General features: G+C 36.8%; 1 protein-coding gene across 2 annotated transcripts in view; it reads left to right on the forward strand.

The window, feature by feature from the left end:
- Nucleotides 1–21,151, forward strand: part of MCCC1 (methylcrotonoyl-CoA carboxylase 1) — a 71,392-nt gene that overhangs the window by 28,177 nt on the left and 22,064 nt on the right. For both annotated transcript variants that reach the window (XR_005217417.1, XM_037839772.1), the window contains exons 5-10: nt 3,000–3,121; nt 3,561–3,708; nt 3,798–3,919; nt 6,721–6,832; nt 18,301–18,382; nt 19,532–19,659. Coding sequence is in view for 1 of the 2 variants with exons in the window: in XM_037839772.1 (XP_037695700.1) it covers nt 3,000–3,121; nt 3,561–3,708; nt 3,798–3,919; nt 6,721–6,832; nt 18,301–18,382; nt 19,532–19,659 (714 nt within the window). In the remaining variant the exon portion in view is untranslated. The remainder of the gene's footprint in view (nt 1–2,999; nt 3,122–3,560; nt 3,709–3,797; nt 3,920–6,720; nt 6,833–18,300; nt 18,383–19,531; nt 19,660–21,151) is intronic.

Consider the following 21,151-nt stretch of genomic DNA (forward strand, 5'->3'; position numbering starts at 1 on the left):
CCTTTTCTTTTTTTCTTTTTTCATCTTTCACTTTATTTCTTGTCTGGAGTAATGAAAAGTTTCTAAAAATTGAACAAAAATTAAGTGTGGTGATGGATGCACAGCTGTATAAGGGTACCTAGGGGCAAGTGATTGTACACTTTGGATCTTTGGATAATTGTATGATATCTGAACAATCTCAATAAAAATGAAAAAAAAAATGAAAAAAAAAAAAAGATGGGAATGTATAAAACAGTGAATCTTGTGGTGGACGATGTACATGATTAACTATACAAATATTAGAAATCTCTTTCACAAACTAGAACGAATGTATAACACTGTAACTAGAAGTTAATAATAGAGAGGCATATAGGAAAAAATATATACCTATTGTAAACTATATGCTACAGTTAGTAGTATTTTAACATTCTTTCATCAAGAGTAACAAATGTACTATACCAAAACTATGAATCAGTAATGGAGGGGGTGGTGGTTAGGGGTATGGGAGGATTTGAGTCTCCTTTTTTTTGTCTTTATTTCTTTTCTGGAGTAATGAAAATGTTCTAAAAATTGAAAAAAAAAATTGTGATGGATGCACAGCTGTATGATGGTATCATGGGCAATTGATTGTACACTTTGGATCTTTGGATAGTGACATGCTATGTGAACAATCTCAATAATATATATAAATATATAATAAAACACATTTAAAAACTGAAAAAAAAAAAAAAGAAATGAAAACATATGTCCACACAAAAAGGTGTACATGAGTAGTCATCAGCATTATTCCTACTAGCCTAAAAGTGGAAACAACCCAGATGTCCATCAGCTGATGAATGGATAAATACAATGTGGTATATCCATACAACAGAATGTTGTTATTTGGCAATAAAAAATGAAATACTGATAACTTGGTACAATGTGGAATGAAACTTGAAAACAGTCTCAGTGAACGATGTCCGTCAGAAAAGATCATACATTATAAGATTTAATTGAGATGAACTGTTCAGTATGGGCAAATTTATAAATACAGAATGTAGGTTAATGTTTGGCTGGGGCTGGGGGTGGGACGTGGGTTGGGAATGGGGAATGACTGTTAATGGGTATGGAGTTTTTTTTTGGGATGATGAAGACTTAGATTATTAGATATTGTTTAGTATCTTAGATGATGGTCTTGTAAATACACTAAAAACCATTGATTTGGTACATCTCAATAAAGATGTTTAAAAACAGCGTAACTACACACCCACTAGAATGGCTGAAATCAAAAAGACTGAGAATACCATGTATTGACGGGGATATGGACAAACTTGGAACCATCATACATTGTTTGTGGTTAGAAAATGGTTTGACTGCTTCTTAAAAAGTTAAACATTCCCTTACTGTATGACTCAACAATTACATTCTTAGATATATACCCAAGAGAAATGGAAACATATGTCCACACAGACTTGTAATAGCCCCAAACTGGAAATAATCTGAATGAATGGATAAAGAAAATGTGGTATATTCATACAATGGAATCCATACAATTAAAATTAATGAATAATTGATATATACAACAAAATGGATGAACCTCAAAAAATTGTGCTAAGTTGAAGAAGCCAGACACAAAGACTATGTGTTGTATGATTCTATTTATATGGAATTTCTGGAAAGGGCAACACTATAGAGTCAGAAAATAGATCAGTAGTTGCCTGGGGCTGGGAGCAAGGATTGACTGCGTGTGGGCACATGGGAACTTTTTGGGGGGTGATGGAAGTATTCTAAAACACAATTGTGGTGATAGTTGTACAATTGTACTGTACACTTAAAATTGGGTGTACAGTACAAAATTGGTGTACTGTATACTCATTGAACTGTATACTTAACATTGGGTGAGTTTTATGATTGTAAATCATACCTCCAAAAAAAGCTGTTTTTTAAAACAGGGGTTGGCTAGGATATAGACCTGTTGTATTTTTCCTGGCCATTTCATACAAAATGACCAAAATTGAGCTTTGATTCTAAAGAAACAAAACTCTAAATAGACATGAAAATATGAGTATCTCTCTCACATTTTATTGTTTGCTGTCACTAGGATGTGGGTTTTTCTTTGCATAAGAGTTTCCCAGACATTTGAAGCTTACCCCTTTAATTTTGAAAGGTTCTTTGAACTCAACTGTTTTGAAATAGCGTTGGCTAAACTATTTTCTTTTTACATCCTCTTGGTTATAATTATAATATATACTTAAGTATTATTTTAGAAGAACAAAGTTGCCCTCAGGGCTACTGACGTTGGAGAGTTTCTTCACTCTTCCCTAAATTATCCATGCCCCCTCTGCCTTTTGCTTTCTTCTGTCTGCTGTAGGTTTTCTGTTCCTTCCTTTTTGTTGTCAGTGTATTTGCTCTTAGCAATCTTGCTCTCCTTCTGAGCTTCCGAGTTTTCTGTTTTGTACCCTAGGAAGTCAAATAAGCAAATTTGTTTAAAAAAAAAAATGTTACTGACTAGATAGACTAATGTCTGAGGGGTTCCTTCTTCACTAGAGTATACATAGACTTTATTATGTTGTCTTTAACATCCATTTTTACTGTTCTGTTGCCTTTTTGCTTGCTTCTCAGCCTTATTCTGAAAGACAGTTAATGGCCTGAAGGTAAATGAGGTGTTAATTGTGCTAGGGTTCTCTTTTTGGCTTTTGGGTACAATGATTGCATCTGTAGACCAGCTTTACATGAACACAGAGCAAACAAATCCCCCTTACCACTCTGTAGCTCTTTACTCCCTCTTGCAAATATTTCTTGATATTCTACCCTAATAGCAATATTTTTTTTAATTAAAATACACAGATTCTCCTGGTTTATGTAAGGCTTCAGAGCTTTAGCATTTCAAACATTTCTTTCGAAACATATTTTGATAGAGACCAGAATGGGTCTCTATCACCATAGTAGGAAGAGGGGCTCGCAGAAGAAGCTGATTTACCTGCATCACACCTTTGCCAGTATAGCACTAGTAAGTTTGTTCTTTTATTTCTCACTTTTAGGCTATCCATCCAGGATATGGTTTTCTTTCAGAAAACACAGAATTTGCCGAACTGTGTAAGCAAGAGGGAATTATTTTTATTGGTCCTCCTTCATCTGCAATTAGAGACATGGGTATAAAGAGGTATGAATTTATATCTTTTTAAATATAATTGTATGAAGGGCAATTGAAATGGTTTGTTTTAACTGTAAGAGGCATTTTAAGTATACCCTTTTGTTGGCATAGGCATAAGTTGTTTATCTGCCACAGAGGGGATTCCAGTAAGTTTCAGAAAATATTTGATTAATTACTGTTCCTAATCAATATATGTATTAGTTGTTTAGGCTGAAAACAAGGTGGGGTGAGCCACTAAATTAAAAAACGAATCGAGGAAAACTAGCTAATAGACATTTTTGTTAAAATTTGTCTCCATCTGTGTGTGGTCCTTTCTATATCTATAGGATGTTTCTTTAAAAAGTTCCATTGTATTTTATAGACTGGGCTACATAGAAACACTGTTATGTTTCTCTTGTGTGAAATAACGCATGGAACGGGGGCATCTCATTTTTTTTTTATCCTATAGCACGTCCAAATCCATCATGGCCGCTGCGGGTGTACCCGTGGTGGAAGGCTATCACGGTGAGGACCAGTCAGACCAGGGCCTGAAAGAGCACGCTGGGAGGATTGGCTATCCTGTCATGATTAAAGCTGTCCGAGGTGGAGGCGGAAAAGTAAGGCCCTGCCTGCTTGTACTTTCCTTTTCAGGCTCGTCTTCTTGGTTTTATTTCGGTTGTAGCCATAGCCATCTTTTCTATCTCAGGGCATGAGGATAGTTTTATCGGAAAAAGAATTTCAAGAACAGTTAGAATCAGCACGGAGAGAAGCTAAGAAGTCGTTCAACGATGATGCTATGCTGATCGAGAAGTTTGTGGACATGCCAAGGTGAGATAATCTTTTTTTTCTTAAACTCAGATATTTTTAATTATAAAAATAATACATGCACATTATATAAAATCCTAACAGTTCCCCAATCCCACCCCAGAAGTAACCACTGATTATAGAATGGTGTGCATTCTTCCCTGCATTTTCAATGTAAATAGAAGTATGTATGTATATATACACAGTAGAACAGCTAATAGGATCTTCTATGTTAATATTATATCATAATGTCAGTATGTGAAGATCTACCTCATTCTTTTTATTGGAAGCTTAATGGTTCCATGATATTGATGTACCATTAATTTTTTGTTCAATAATTTTTGATGCAATGTAGATTTTTTCCAATTAAAAAATACATAATAAATTAAGCTATATTTTTCAGAACTCTCTGTAAGCATCAGTTGAGATGTTCAGAAAATGGGAAGGTACCCAAATTGAATTGTAATTATAAGTTATATGCTATAATAATGCCAGCAGCTAATGCTTCCACAGCACCTATCACATACCAGATTCTAAGTATTTTACACAGATAAGTAATCATGCTGTCCTAGTTCTAATCTAGTTCTTAAGATAGCCCTATTAGTTAGGTACTATTCCTATTTTGCAGATGAGGATACTGAACTACAGCATGATTATGTGACTTGCCTGGTAAGTGGTGAAGCTGAGATTCCAACCCAGGTAGTTGGAAGTTGAAGTCCACACCGTAAGCCATTGTACTGCTTTCTAGGTACCACTATAACAAAGACCATGGGGATTTCTAAATTTTTTTCTGGAATTTTATTTTCATGCCTGTTGCTTAAAATAAAAGACTAATTATAAAGCTTCCTCTTACATAGATTTTGTGGTCATTTTTTTTTTATTTAACTTGTAATTCAAGTGACTTTGTAAAGAGTAATTCACATGAGAATCATGACCAGAGAGAAATTACCATAAAGATAATGAACTGATGCTTCAGGCCCTTCTCTTGTATGAGCCCCTTTCAAGACTCTCTACATAAGTTTCATCTTCCTTAAAAGGGCCCACAAATTGTTTACGTTTCAGGCCCTACAAAAACTTGGATCTGTTCCTGACCATGGCACGAAACATTAAATTGAATTAGAGCTCGATAGTAAAAAAAAGAAATCAATCTCAAAATATATCAGTTGATTCGGAGAGTATGCCACCTATTACTGGGAAGTAAGGTAAAAAATGGAGGTAGTTCTCATGCAAATTGGAAGGCTCCCTTACTAAATATCTTTCAAAAAAGAATAGGCTAAACTTGGCAGGTGAACCCACTGCCCTCCCCCTATGTGAGATCTGACTCCCAGGGGTGTAAATCTCCCTGGCAATGCAGGATATGAGTCCCAGGGATGAATCTGGACCCAGCATCTTGGATTGAGAACATCTTGACCAAAACAGGGATGTGAAATGAAACGAAATAAAGCTTCGGTGGCTGAGAGGACATTGTTATGCACTATATAGCTAACCCTTTTTAGATTTTAAGGCATTGGAATAGCTAGAAGTAAATACCTGAAACTATCAAATTGCAACCCAGTAGCCTTGACTCTTGAAGATGATTGTATAGCAATGTCGCTTACAAGGGGTAACAGTGTGATTGTGAAAGCCTTGTGGATCACAGTCCCTTTATCCATTGTATGGATGGATGAGTAGAAAAATGGGGACAAAAATGAAAATATAGGTTGGGAGGGGGGATGATTTGGGTGTTCTTTTTTATTTTTGTTTTTTATTCTTATTCTGATTCTTTCTGGTGCAAGGAAAATGTTCAGAAAATAGATTGGGGTGATGAATGCACAACTATATAATGGTACTGTGAACAATTGATGGTACACCATGGATGATTGTATGGTATGTGAATGTATCTCAATAAAATTGAATTAAAAAAAAAAGAATAGGCTAATTGTCCAAATTAGCATACTCTTGAGTTAGAATAGCTGTGGAGATGGCAGCCTCCTAGTTCAGTGACTGACTGCAACATTTTATGAAGATGTAAGTTCTCTGTTTTACTATATAAAATAAGCAAGGTTTTCTAAAGTGATAATACTAAGTGCTGGCAAGAGTTGTGAAAGTGGTTAAAGGGGGAAATTTTAGGTTGTATATATGTTACTAAAATACAAATTTAAAAGAGAGTCTTGTGAAACAGTTACTTTCAAACTCTCTGTAGAGTTTAAATATGAACAAACTTTTTGTAGGGGTAGTATCGAAACCCTAGAAAATGTGCAAATCCTTTGACCTAGCAATTATACCTTAAGGAATTTTTCCTAAGGAAGCATTAGAGCTGACTAATAGTGAAAAATTGGAGCCAAAGTAGTAACATTGGAAACAATAAGTAATAAAAAGCAAGTTATAACACTTCGAAAAGTATAGCCCTAATTACCTATGTTTAACATATAAACATACATATGCATAGAAAAAGACTAAAAGACTGTACATTAAAATATAAATAGGAATTTAACGAAAATACAGATGATTTAAATTTTTGTCTTTGTGTTCACAATTTCCTTTTGTTTGTTTGTTTGTTCCTTAAAGGGAGTTTCTTCCATATTCTATTCTAGTTAGGAAAGTAATTTTTTTTTCTTTCTTTAACATTCATTCCCCAAATGGAAGCTTTTTTATTGAGTTTTTAACGTGAGGAACGATAGTTTGGTTTAGAATTCCATAATGTCTGTAGGTAAAATGATTGCATCTAACTTAAAGAAAATAAAAATGGAGGAATCCTGGTCTCCTTGGCCAACAGTTTGGCTGAATGGATGTGATGTTTATCACACTTAACAAAGTATATTAACATCCATGTTTGCTTTAAATAGGCATGTGGAGGTCCAGGTGTTTGGGGATCACCACGGCAATGCCGTATACTTGTTTGAAAGGGACTGCAGTGTACAGAGGAGACATCAGAAGATCATTGAGGAGGCCCCAGGGGTAAGATCTTCTAAGGAAATTTTAAGCTTCTCTATGCATGTAAACCTCATTCACTCTTATTTTCACATCAGAAATCTGTGAAGCTAGTGTCTCCCACCCCCAAAGGCCAGCTGGACAACCCTGCTTCCCATCGGTAATGTCATGGTAAGGCCTCGCCTCAGTGTTGGGGGTGGGGAGGGTGTTCGTGCTCCAGAGCTGCCTTACCAAGAACATGACAGGCCCACAATCCTTCTGGATGCAACCTAAGAAAGTCTACTCTGATCCGAATTTTTGACTTTCAGTGAGCAGCTGTATAATGACATTGCAATGCAGGTTTCTAATTGTAATTACCTAGAATGTTTAAGGAATGATATGGTCTGGTTAACTGAATGTGTTTCTTTCTTTCTTTTTTTAATTGAGAACTTGTAGGTTTACAGAAGAGTCATGTAAAATAAAATACAGCATTCCCATATACCCCCCCATTGTTGACACTTTGCATTAGTGTGAGACCTTTGTTAAAATTGGTGAAAGAATATTAAAATAGCCTATTAAGTATAGTATACTTTATATTAGGTGTATTTTTTCTTCATATACCCCCCTATTTTTAATACCTTGTATTAGTGTTGTACATTTGTTATAATTCATGAAAGAACATTCTTATATTTGTGCTATTAACCCCAGTCCATCATCCACAACAGGGTTCACTGTGTTATACAGTCCCATGTTTTATCTTCTGATTTTCATTCTAGTAACTTATATACTTGACCCAAATCTTCCCATATTCAGCACTTTTAATTACAATAATATGCTACCATCACCACCATCCATTTCCAAACCTTTATAATCAACTTAAATAGAAATTCTGTACAAACTAAGTATCAACTCTCCATTCTCTACCCCAATCTATCGCATGTTAGCCTCTATCCTAGATGCTAACTCTGTGAGTTTGCTTATTAAAATTAGGTCATATCAGTGAGGTCATACAATATTTGTCCTTTTCTGTCTGGCTTATTTCACTCAGGATAATGTTGTCAAGACTCATCAGTGTTGTCACATGCATCAGGACTGCATTCCTCCTTACATCTGAATAATATTCCATCATGTGTGTATATACCACATTTTGTTTATCCATTCATCAGTTGATGGACCCTTGGGTTGCTTCCATCTTTTGGCACTTGTGCATAATTCTGCTATGAGCATCAGTGTGCAAATATCTGTTTGAGTCTCTGTTTTCTATTCCTTTGGAATAGAAATAGTGGGATTGCCAGTTCATAAGGCAACTCTATACTTAGCTTTTTGAAGAAACACCAAACCATCCTCCAAAGTAGCTGTACCATTTTACATTCCCACCAGCAGTGAATAAATGTTCTTATTTCACTACGTCTTCTCCAACACTTGTAATTTCCTGTTTGTTTAACAGTGGCCATTCTAGTAGGTACAAAATAATATCTCATTGTGGTTTTTTTTTTTTTTTTTTTTTTTGCAGTTTTTTTTTTTTAATCATCATTTTATTGAGATATATTCACATACCACGCAGTCATACAAAACAAATTGTACTTTCGATTGTTTACAGTACCATTACATAGTTGTACATTCATCACCTAAATCAATCCCTGACACCTTCATTAGCACACACACAAAAATAACAAGAATAATAATTAGAGTGAAAAAGAGCAATTGAAGTAAAAAAGAACACTAGGTACCTTTGTCTGTTTGTTTGCTTCCCCTACTTTTCTACACATCCATCCATAAACTAGACAAAGTGGAGTTTGGTCCTTATGGCATTCCCAATCCCACTGTCACCCCTCATAAGCTACATTTTTATACAACTGTCTTCGAGATTCATGGGTTCTGGGTTGTAGTTTAATAGTTTCAGGTATCCACCACCAGCTACCCCAATTCTTTAGAACCTAAAAAAGGTTGTCTAAAGTGTGCGTAAGAGTGCCCACCAGAGTGATCTCTCGGCTCGTTTTGGAATCTCTCTGCCACTGAAGCTTATTTCATTTCCTTTCACATCCCCCTTTTGGTCAAGAAGATGTTCTCCATCCCACGATGCCGGGTCTACATTCCTCCCCGGGAGTCATATTCCATGTTGCCAGGGAGATTCACTTCCCTGGGTGTCTGATCCCACGTAGGGGGGAGGGCAGTGATTTCACCTTTCAAGTTGGCTTAGCCAGAGAGAGAGGGCCACATCTGAGCAACAAAGAGGCATTCAGGAGGAGACTCTTAGGCACAAATACAGGGAGGCCTAGCCTCTCCTTTGCAGCAACCGTCTTCCCAAGGGTAAAACTTATGGTAGAGGGCTCAACCCATCAAACCACCAGTCCCCTATGTCTGTGGTCATGTTAGCAACCATGGAGGTGGGGTAGGCGAATACCCCTGCATTCTCCACAGGCTCCTCAAGGGGGCACTACATCTTTTTTTTTTTTTTTTTCCTTGTTTGTCTTTTTTCTTTTTTTCTTTTTTTTTTTTTTTAACTTTCCCTTCTTTTTTCAAATCAACTGTATGAAAAAAAAAGTTAAAAAGAAAACAAACATACAATAAAAGAACATTTCAAAGAGACCATAGCAAGGGAGTAAGAAAACGACAACTAACCTAAGATAACTGCTTACTTCCAACATGTTCCTACTTTACCCCAAGAAAGTTACATAATATAGCAACATTTCAGTGAACTTGTTCCTACTACATCCATCAGAAATTAACAGACCATAGTCATTTCTGGGCATCCCCAGAACGTTAAATAGCTTATCTGTTCTTCTTGGATTATTGTTCCCCCTTCCTTAATTGCTCTCTACTGCTAGTTCCCCTACATTCTACATTATAAACCATTTGTTTTACATTTTTCAAAGTTCACATTAGTGGTAGCATATAATATTTCTCTTTTTGTGCCTGGCTTATTTCGCTCAGCATTATGTCTTCAAGGTTCATCCATGTTGTCATATGTTTCACCAGATCGTTCCTTCTTACTGCCGCGTAGTATTCCATCGTGTATATATACCACATTTTATTTATCCACTCATCTGTTGAAGGACATTTGGGTTGTTTCCATCTCTTGGCAATTGTGAATAATGCTGCTATGAACATTGGCGTGCAGATATCTGTTCGTGTCACTGCTTTCCGATCTTCCGGGTATATACCGAGAAGTGCAATCGCTGGATCGAATGGTAGCTCTATATCTAGTTTTCTAAGGAACTGCCAGACTGACTCCCAGAGTGGCTGAACCATTATACAGTCCCACCAACAATGAATAAGAGTTCCAATTTCTCCACATCCCCTCCAGCATTTGTAGTTTCCTGTTTGTTTAATGCCAGCCATTCTAACCGGTGTTAGATGGTATCTCATTGTGGTCTTAATTTGCATCTCTCTAATAGCTAGTGAAGCTGAACATTTTTTCATGTGTTTCTTGGCCATTTGTATTTCCTCTTCAGAGAACTGTCTTTTCATATCTTTTGCCCATTTTATAATTGGGCTGTCTGTACTATTGTCATTGAGTTGTAGGATTTCTTTGTATATGCAAGATATCAGTCTTTTGTCAGATACATGGTTTCCAAAAATTTTTTCCCATTGAGTTGGCTGCCTCTTTACCTTTTTGAGAAATTCCTTTGAGGTGCAGAAACTTCTAAGCTTGAGGAGTTCCCATTTATCTATTTTCTCTTTTGTTGCTTGTGCTTTGGGTGTAAAGTCTAGGAAGTGGCCTCCTAATACAAGGTCTTGAAGATGTTTTCCTACATTATCTTCTAGGAGTTTTATGGTACTTTCTTTTATATTGAGATCTTTGGTCCATTTTGAGTTAATTTTTGTGTAGGGTGTGAGGTAGGGGTCCTCTTTCATTCTTTTGGATATGGATATCCAACTCTCCCAGCCCCATTTGTTGAAAAGACCATTATGGCTCAGTTCGGTGATTTTGGGGGCCTTATCAAAGATCAGTCGGCCATAGATCTGAGGGTCTATCTCTGAATTCTCAATTCGATTCCATTGATCTATATGTCTATCTTTGTGCCAGTACCATGCTGTTTTGGCAACTGTGGCTTTATAATAAGCTTCAAAGTCAGGGAGTGTAAGTCCTCCCACTTCGTTTTTCTTTTTTAGAGTGTCTTTAGCAATTCGAGGCATCTTCCCTTTCCAAATAAATTTGATAACTAGCTTTTCCAAGTCTGCAAAGTAGGTTGTTGGAATTTTGATTGGGATTGCATTGAATCTGTAGATGAGTTTGGGTAGAATTGACATCTTAATGACATTTAGCCTTCCTATCCATGAACATGGAACATTTTTCCATCTTTTAAGGTCCCCTTCTATTTCTTTTAGTAGAGTTATGTAGTTTTCTTTGTATAGGTCTTTTACATCTTTGGTTAAGTTTATTCCTAGGTACTTGATTTTTTTAGTTGCTATTGAAAATGGTATCTTTTTCTTGAATGTCTCTTCAGTTTGTTCATTTCTAGCATATAGAAACATTACTGACTTATGTGCATTAATCTTGTATCCCGCTACTTTGCTAAATTTGTTTATTAGCTCTAGTAGGTGTATCGTTGATTTCTCAGGGTTTTCTAGATATAAGATCATATCATCTGCAAACAATGACAGTTTTACTTCTTCTTTTCCAATTTGGATGCCTTTTATTTCTTTGTCTTGCCGGATTGCCCTGGCTAGCACTTCCAGCACAATGTTGAATAACAGTGGTGACAGCGGGCATCCTTGTCTTGTTCCTGATCTTAGAGGGAAGGCTTTCAGTCTCTCACCATTGAGTACTATGCTGGCTGTGGGTTTTTCATATATGCTCTTTATCATGTTGAGGAAGTTTCCTTCAATTCCTACCTTTTGAAGTGTTTTTATCAAAAAGGGATGTTGGATTTTGTCAAATGCTTTTTCAGCATCTATTGAGATGATCAATTGATTTTTCCCTTTCGAGTTTTTAATGTGTTGTAATACATTGATTGTTTTTCTTATGTTGAACCATCCTTGCATGCCTGGAATGAACCCCACTTGGTCATGGTGTATGATTTTTTTAATGTGTCTTTGGATTCGATTTGCAAGTATTTTGTTGAGGATTTTTGCATCTATATTCATTAGGGAGATTGGTCATTGTGGTTTTTATTTGCATCTCCCTAATAGCTAGTGAAGCTGAGGATTTTTTCATGTGGTTTTTAGGCATTTGTACTTCCTCTTTGGAAAAATGTCTTCTGCCCGTTTGTTATTTGGACTGTTTGTCTTTTTATTGTTGAGTTATATGATGTCTTTATATGTTGTGGCTATCAAACCTTTATCTCATATATATGGTTACCAAATATTTTCTCCTATCAAGTAGGTTATTGTTTTAGTTGCTGGAACTGCCCAAATTTAGATACCATAAAATGGGCTGGCTTTTAACAATGGGGATTTATTAGCTTACAAGCTTACCGTTCTGAGGCTGTGAAACTATCCAAATGAAGGCATCAAAAGATGATATGTGGACTCCTCTGTCAGATGGCAAGGCACATGGCAGCATCTGCTGGTCTCTCCTTTCTCTGTCAGCTTCTATGTCTTCTCTCTGTTTCTATGAAATTCATCCTCTTATGAAGGACCCCAGTAAGAGATTAAGACCCACCCAGGGTACTCCTCAACTGAAATAACCTAATATAAAGGTCAGACCCATAATAGGTCTACACCCGCAGGAATGGATTAGCTTTAGAAAATGATCTTCTGGAGTTCATAAAGCTTCAAATCATTACAGTTGTCCTTTCACATTTGTGAAAAAGTCCTTTCATATGCAAAAGTTTTTAATTTTAAGAAGTTCCCATTTATCTGTTTTTTTCTTTTTGCTTGTGTTTTGGATATAAAGTCTGAGAAACCGTTGCCTAATACAAGATTCTGAAGTTGGAAGAATAACATCATCAACATGGTGACGTAAGACAGCTATTGAAAACCTCTCCCCTGAGATTCAGTGAAAAAAAGGACAAATGTCATTTGCTCAGCACTCTGGAGGAAGATAAAGACTGGAGAAATATCTCACAACCACTGATTTGAAGACAGAGAAAAATATCAGGTAGGAAATTTCCATGCCAGACCACCGGTCTTCCTTCCTCTCCCTCACTCGATCCCATGCAGCTTGGGAAGTGCTCAGAGGCAACGGCTGGGATTGCAACCACCTCCCACCAGGGACACAGACTACAAAGTCTCTCACAGCAGTGACACATATCCCCACCTATATCCAGACACAGAGAACCAAGCCCACAGGGAACCACAGCAGGACTTAAGCCACTGAGAAGTGCAGAATACAAAGTGGCACCAAGGAGGAGCTTCCAAAATGAAGGACTAGGGAAGGAACAGCTGAACTTACTCCTTTCCCCACAGCAGCAAGTAGCCAGACAGAAACTTTCCAGAGCTTGGGGACCTGAGGGACAGGATAGGACATTTCAGTGCCTGGGTCTGTGTGGGACAAAGGAATTGAGAAAATGTGGGCAGAAACTGTAATTCCAGCTATAGCTCTGGTACCCTTCCCCCCGATCCTTCAGGGAACTAGCAACAGACCGTCCAATCCTTGTCTGAGGGATGGCTACAGACTGGGGCGACTGTAGGAGTCCTCTGCCCTAAATCCAGAGGGGTAAGCAGCCCAACATTGAGCCATATATTGGCTGAGGAAGTGAGAAAATGGGAACCCCACAGTTTCAGCCCTGCCTGACGTTGCTGGGCTCCACAAGTTAAATACTGACTGAGGACACATAGGTACCTGAGAGTGCCATCTGCTGAGCAGGCCAGAAAGGGCAGGGGGGAAAAGCAGGGCTTTTTGGAGCTACTCCAGACTCCATCCCAAGACCATCGGAGCTGTTCCACACCCTCTACACAGGTACCTGGACCTGTTTTGGCTGATAAATACTGACAATCCAACTGTCAAAGCAGTGCCCTAATACAAACCCAGGCAACAATTAAATCCTAGACAAGAAAGAGACTCCAACTTTCAGAATAGACCTGTTAAGATAATCAGATGACTACATATCAGCAAAAAATCACAAGGCATACTAAAACACAGGAATAAATGGCCTAGTCAAAGGAACAAGTCAAAAAGTCAGAGGAGACACTGAATTTGGAAGAACTATAATGAAAGATGGTCAAACAAACCTCCTCAATCAATCCAAAGATATGAATGAAAATACGCATAAAAGCAGAAAGGATTTTAAGGAAACACTAGGAGAGCATGAAGAATTTGAAAAACTATGTAGAAAAATAAGATATTCTGGAAATTGCGGCTGAAATTTAAGATATATTAGAGACACACAAAAGACTTGAAGAGGCAGAAGAGAGGATCAGTGAATTAGAAGACAAAGCAACCGAATTCGAACAGACAAAAGAAGAAATGAAAAAATAGACAAAGTTGAACAGGGTCTCCGGGAATACAAAGCACACAAACATATTGCATCACAGGTGTCTCAGAAGGAGTATGGAAAGGAAAAGGGACAGGAAGAATATTTGATGAAATAATGGCTGAAATTTTCCCAACCCTTATAAAAGACATAAATATGTAAATCCAAGAAGCTCAACATACTCCCAACAGAATAAATCCAAATAGACCCACTCCAAGATACATATTAATCAGATTGTCAAATGCTAAAGAGAGGGAGAAATGCTAAAGAGAGGCTTGGAAGAGGTTACAGAAATGAAGATTATTAGTAAGGGTAAATAAAAGGATAAAAAGAGAGAAAAAATGAATTTGACAAATAAAAGCCAAAGGGTAAAATGGTTGAAGTAAGTACTGCCTTTACAGTGATAACATTGAATGTTAATGGATTAAACTTCTTAATCAGAAGACACAGATTGGCAGAATGGATTAAAAAAATTTTTTTCCATCTATATGCTGTTTACAGGAGACTCATTTACAAATAGGTTGAAAATGAAAGGATGGAAAAAGATATTCCATGAAAACGGTAACCAAAAAAAGCTGGGGTGCCATTATATGCCAGTTTGGATATATTGTGTCCCCCCGAAAGCCATATTCTTTAATGCAATCTTGTGGGGGCAGATTTATTAATCTTTCTGATTAGGGTGTGACCCCTTGATTGAATGATTCCATGGAAATTTGAACCCACCCATTCAGGGTAGGTTTTGATTCGTTCACTGGAGTCCTTAAAAGGGAACTCAGACACAGAGCAGCTGAGAGAGACTTTTGAAGAGACTGAGATACTTGCTGATGCTTGAAGATGCAGACAGAAGGATGTTTGGAGATGCTAAGCTAAGAGAAACCTAGACACATTTTGGAGAATGCCAACTGACCGTATGTGTGAGGGTCTGTTTCTGAACTCTCCATTCTATTCCATTGGTCGATATATCTACCTTTGTCCAGTACCATGCTATTTGACTACCATAGCCTTGTAATATGCTTTAAAGCTAGGAATCATGAGTCCTCCAACCTCGTTCTTCATTTCAAGATGTTTTTGGTTATATGAGGCCCCTTACTCTTCCGAATAAATTTGATAATTGGCTTTTTCATTTTGGCAAACTAGGCTGTTGGAATTTTGATTGGTATTGCATTGAATCTGTAGATCAACTGGGGAGAATTGACATCTTAAGGACATTTAGCCTTCCAATCCATGAACATGGACTGTCTTTCCATTTATTTAGGTCTTGTTTGAGTTCTTTTAGCAATGTTTTGTAGTTTTCTAAATATAAGTCCTTTACATCCTTGGTTAAGTTTGTTCCTAGATATTTGACTCTTTTAGTTGCTATTGTCAATAGAATTTTTTTTCTTGATTTCCTCCTCAGCTTGCTCATTTTAACGTATAGAAAACTAATGATTTTTGCATGTTGATCTTGTATCCCACCATTTTGCTGAGCTCATTTATTGGCTCAACCAGCTTTGTTGTAGATTTATCAGGACTTCCTAAGTTTAGGATAATGTTGTCTGCAAATAGTGAGTTTTACTTCTTCCTTTCTGACTTGAATGCCTTTTTTTTTTAATTCATTTTTATTGAGATATATTCACATACCATGCAGTCAGTTGTTCACAGTACCATTATATAGTTGTGCGTTCATCACCAAAATTAATTTTTGAATATTTTCATTACCACACACACAAAAATAATAAGAATAAAAATTAAAGTGGAAAAGAACAATTAAAGTAAAAAAGAACACTGGGTGCCTTTTTTTTTTTTTTTGCCCCCATTTTTCTACTCATCCATCCATACATTGGACAAAAGGGAGTGTGGGCCATATGGCTTTCCCAATCACATTGTCACCCCTCATAAGCTACATTTTTATACAATTGTCTTCAAGATTCATGGGTTCTGGGTTGTAGTTTGATAGTTTCAGGTATTTACTGCTAGCTATTCCAATTCATTAGAAAATAAAAAGGGTTCTCTATATTGTGCGTAAGAGCACCCACCAGAGTGGCCTCTCGGCTCCTTTTGGAATCTCTCAGCCACTGAAACTTATTTCATTTCGTTTCACATCCCCCTTTTGATCAAGAAGATGTTTTCCATCCCACAATGCTGGGTCTAGATTCCTCCCTGGGAGTCATATTCCTCGTTGCCAGGGAGATTCACTCCCTTGGGTGTCAGATCCCACGTAGTGAGGAGGGCAGTGATTTCACCTGCCAAGTTGACTTAGCTAGAGAGGGCCACATCTGAGCCACAAAGAGGCATTTGGGAGGAGGCTCTTAGGCACAATTATAGGCAGGCCTAGCCTCTCCTTTGCAGTAACAGTCTTCCCAAGGGCAAGTCCTATGATAGAGGGCTCAGCCCATCAAACCACCAGTCCCCTATGTGAGCACGTCAGCAACCATCGAGGTGGGGAAGCCCAACACCCCCGAATTCTCCACCAGCTCCTCAAGGAGGCGCTGCATTTTTTTTCATTGTTTTTTTTAATTAATTTTTTTTAATTAACTATATCAAAAAAATAAAAAAAAACATACAGTAAAAAAACATTTCAAACAAACCTAACATAACAAGGGAGTAAGAAAAAGACAGCTAACCTAAAATACCTACTTTACTTCCAACATGTTCCTACTCTACCACAAGAAAATAACCTAACATAGCAACATTTCTGTGAACTTGTTCCTAGCATACCCATCAGAAATTAACAAACCATAGTCATTTCTGGGCATTCCCAGAAGATTAAATTTATCCATGGTAGCTTATCTGTTCTTATTAGGTTATCATTTCCCCTACATTAATTGCTCTCTATCGCTAGTTCCCCTACATTCTACATTATAAACCATTTATTTTACATTTTTCAATGTTCACATTAGTGGTAGCATATAATATTTCTCTTTTTGTGCCTGGCTTATTTCCCTCAGCATTATGTCTTCAAGGTTCATTGGATGCCTTTTATTTATTTATTTATTTTCTTGCCTAATTGCTCTGGCTAGAACTTGTAGCACAATGTTGAATAACAGTGGTGACAGTGGGCATCCTTGTCTTGTTCCTGATCTTAGAGGGAAGGCTTTCAGTCTCTCACCATTGAATATCATGTTAGCTATGGGTTTTTCATATATGTCCTTTATCATCTTATGGAAACTTCCTTTGATTCCTATCTTTCGAAATGTTTTTATCAAGAAAGGATGCTGGATTTGTCAGATGCCTTTTCTGCACTGATTGAGATGATCGTGTGGTTTTTCCTCTTCAATTTGTTAATGTGGTATATTATAGTAATTGATTTTCTTGTGTTGAACTATCCTTGAATACCTAAGGGATAAACCCACTTGATCATGGCATGTAATTCTTTTAGTGTGCTGTTGTATTCGATTTGCAAGTATTTTGTTGAGGATTTTTCCATCTGTATTCATTAGAGAATCTGTAATTTTCTTTTCATGTAAATATATATTTCTTAAAAGCAGAAATCTATGGTTTCTACTTAATTAGTTTGCTACCCTCATGTTGTATTCAAATTTAATTTCTGTTGCAAAATATATAGTAGTAACTGAAGTAAATTTCAACAGTAGTTTCAGTAAAGCCTTAATTTCAGGCAGTGATTTAAATAGAGAGAAAGAACAATGTTTTAAAATGTTAAAAGGTTTGCTTATTATTGATATGCATTTCTTTTTATGAACCTTTCTTATGAGCTTAACTTGGAATCTCAAGGTTTCCTGTTATTCCAAGTAATTATTAGGCACATAACCCAGATCATTTTTATCATCCTTTAAGAAATCATTGAAAAGAAATTAAAAAAAAATTTAAAAAATTAAAAAAAAAAAAAAAAGAAATCATTGAAAGTTTTCATATTGATAGATGTAATTTTAAGTGACACATAATCATGAAATTTGTTATGTAGGTACAATTGGCAAAGATATGTTATTAATATCAGCAATTCATGGAAATTACTAGCAGAAACATTGAATTTTGTTAATGTGACAGTTAAACTGTGCTGTAGGACACTATTTCTTAATGAAATATGTAACATTAGCTTTTTATCCCTGTTTTCTTTTTAATGCAGCATTTGATACACAGAAATATAATATTGGATTTTAATGGAAATTTCTAGTAAGCTGTGGAAATGGAGATTTATTTTAAATATTTTTTTCATAGCCTGGAATTGAACCTGAAGTAAGGAGAAAGCTTGGAGAAGCTGCAGTCAGAGCTGCTAAAGCTGTAAATTATGTGGGAGCAGGTATGTTAAGATTTGCTTCCAATAAAAAAAGGGAGAAACAATCAGTTCTTTATTTCTCATAAGCCAAAGGAAACATATACTTCGAAAATCACTGGTTTTCAAACTTTTTTTAAGTAGATCCACAGTAGGAAATATATTTTATATTGAGACCCTAGTTTATACACAAGTATGTATGTTTATATACATATGTATTTGGAACAAAAATTCACTGAACAGTACTTACCCTGTGTGTGATGTTATTTGATATTTTTTTCTTCTGTTCCATTTTAAAATAATATCACTAAATTGATTTTATGATCCACTAGTGTATTTTGACCCAGAGTTTTAAAAACCTGGTGAAAGATATATATATATATGAAATTAACTTTAGCTAAGTGAAAAAAGCCAAACACAAAAGAATATACATGATTTCATTCATGTGAAATTCTAAAAAAAATAAAACTACAGTGACAGGAAACAGATCTGACAGAAAGCTTGGGACCCGGGTTCTGTGGAAGAGATTGACCACAAAGAGGAGCAAGAGAACTATTCTGGATGAGAGAAATGTTTTAAATTCTCATTGTGTGGTGGTTACACAACTGTATACAATTGCCAAAATTTAGTACAGTAGATCGACTTGAAATGGATAAATTTTATTGTCTGAAATTATAACTTAAAGCTGGATGTGATTTTATAGTGCTTAATAGAATGCCAGCAGATAAGATGTTAACATAAGATTTAGTGGCTAAAAAATCTTTCAGTGGGTTGCCAGCAAAAGAACTTTTTAAGGAAACTTCCAAGAATCCACAATAAAAACAAAAAGTTTTGTATTTTTTGCCGCAGAGTTAGAGCGAGATGGGATATTGGTGCTATGATGCAGTAACATGTTTCAACCGTGTTCTCCCTGCTATGACAGCTGAGACTGATGTATAATTGGGGCTTAACATTTGCTCAAAACCTCAAATATCCTTTTCTGTTGCTAAATTTTATGCAGCACCCTCTTTTTGAGTAAGAATCATTTGCTGCAAATTGTGAGATGTTTTCTCTATGGAATGCAAAATGTTTACCATCAAATGAAGGCTGCAGTACAACGTTATATATCTTGGAAGATTTTGATTTGGCTGCTGATTGTCGACTGTTGAAATGTGACCATTGTGTCTTATCTTTCAGGAACTGTGGAGTTTATTATGGACTCGAAGCACAATTTCTACTTCATGGAGATGAATACAAGGCTGCAAGTGGAACATCCTGTTACTGAGATGATCACAGGAACTGACTTGGTGGAGTGGCAGCTTAGGGTGAGAGAATATTTTTTCCCGTTCAAGATCAATCTTGAGAATAAGTGATGGCCTCCTGAAAGAAGGCTTCACTTTGGACAAGGATCCAATTTTTGGTGATTGTGACAAGGACAGGAAGATGGGAGGTAAAAGGTGAAGCTACATTCAATGCCATGACATTATTTATGGACTCAGATTCCTAGTCTGTCACTTACCACCATTTCCCCTTAGGCATGGGGCAGCCAGCAGGAGGTTCTGAGGCTCACTCATGACCACATTGTTTCAGTGCTAGCCCTCGAGTTCTACCTGAGGACATGCCATTGTGGGCCCGGCCATCCTTAGATTTTAGAGGCAGGACAGATGCTAGCCAACATGAAATGAGCTTGGAAAAGAAGAGCCGAGGGAATGGTCTAGACCAGTAGTGTGTTCCACATACCAGTCCTGATCCACAAACTATTTAGAACTGTTTAGAAACTTCTAAAGCATTTTGAAATTGCTATAACATGTTTCCTGTATTTTACAAAGTACAAGTCCACACTGTTCCTTTACCACAAATAGTTTTCGCAGCTCTGGTATAAATGAGAGTTCCACAAAGTGTGTCCTTCGTATATTAATAATCGTTGAATCTGTTTTTGTTCTCTGTATTGAAAGCAATAGATTTTTCCTTAACCTTCTTTTTTTAATATTAAAAAAAATGTTTTTCAAAGTAGTATCAATGTGTTTTTGATCGCTGTAGGATCCTGGGTTCTTTTTATATCTTGAATCTAAATTGGATTTTCCATGTTGTGATGCTGAAGTCTTGATGATTGTGGTAATTTTGTCTTTTCCAAACTTCTGTGGACAATCATGTGATGTTACTTTCGTGGGTTCCTTTGGGATGAGTGGTTGTTCTAATGAGTGAAAAGATTCATCTGAGCTTCTGTGGGCTTGGGAGCTAATGAAAATGGTGCATATCAGACTAGAAAGTGTGTGTAAGTGTCAGGAAAAACTGTAGTGGATTTGGAAAGCTTGAGAAAGGGAGCTTATGTTTCCAGAATTCAAGGAAAAGGGGCATATTTTTTCTTAAGCAGCTTTAATGTTCTTGGGTAACCAAGAAGGGCTAGAATTTTGAAGTAGGTAGGACAAAAGGTTTCTAAGGATTAAGGAAAGAGAAAGCTTTTAGATGTTAGGGAAACCAACAGGTATTTCTTCCTGAAATTCAAGAAACTGTGAGAGTTTGTCAAGGTTCTCCGGAAAGAGAAGCAGGCTTTTATCATGTGGGGAGGGATGTTAGAGCTCAGCGGACACTGCTAGATCTGGTTTATAGAGTTTGAGGCTCTTGGGTGTCTGACTTCCAAGCAGAGGTAAAACAAGGGGACTTGCCATTGGTGAACCAAGAGTTCAAGCCTCCCTGGAGTGAGAGTCCAATCTCATAAGCTTCCAGGGTCCAGGCTGCAGATGCAGATGGTTAGCAGTGTCCAGGTGAAGCTGGTAAAAACATTTAAGGTCTAGGGGTCCCAAAGAGTCAGTGTGT

The sequence above is a fragment of the Choloepus didactylus genome, chromosome 1, assembly GCF_015220235.1.
Source record: "Choloepus didactylus isolate mChoDid1 chromosome 1, mChoDid1.pri, whole genome shotgun sequence".
NCBI lineage: Eukaryota > Metazoa > Chordata > Mammalia > Pilosa > Megalonychidae > Choloepus > Choloepus didactylus.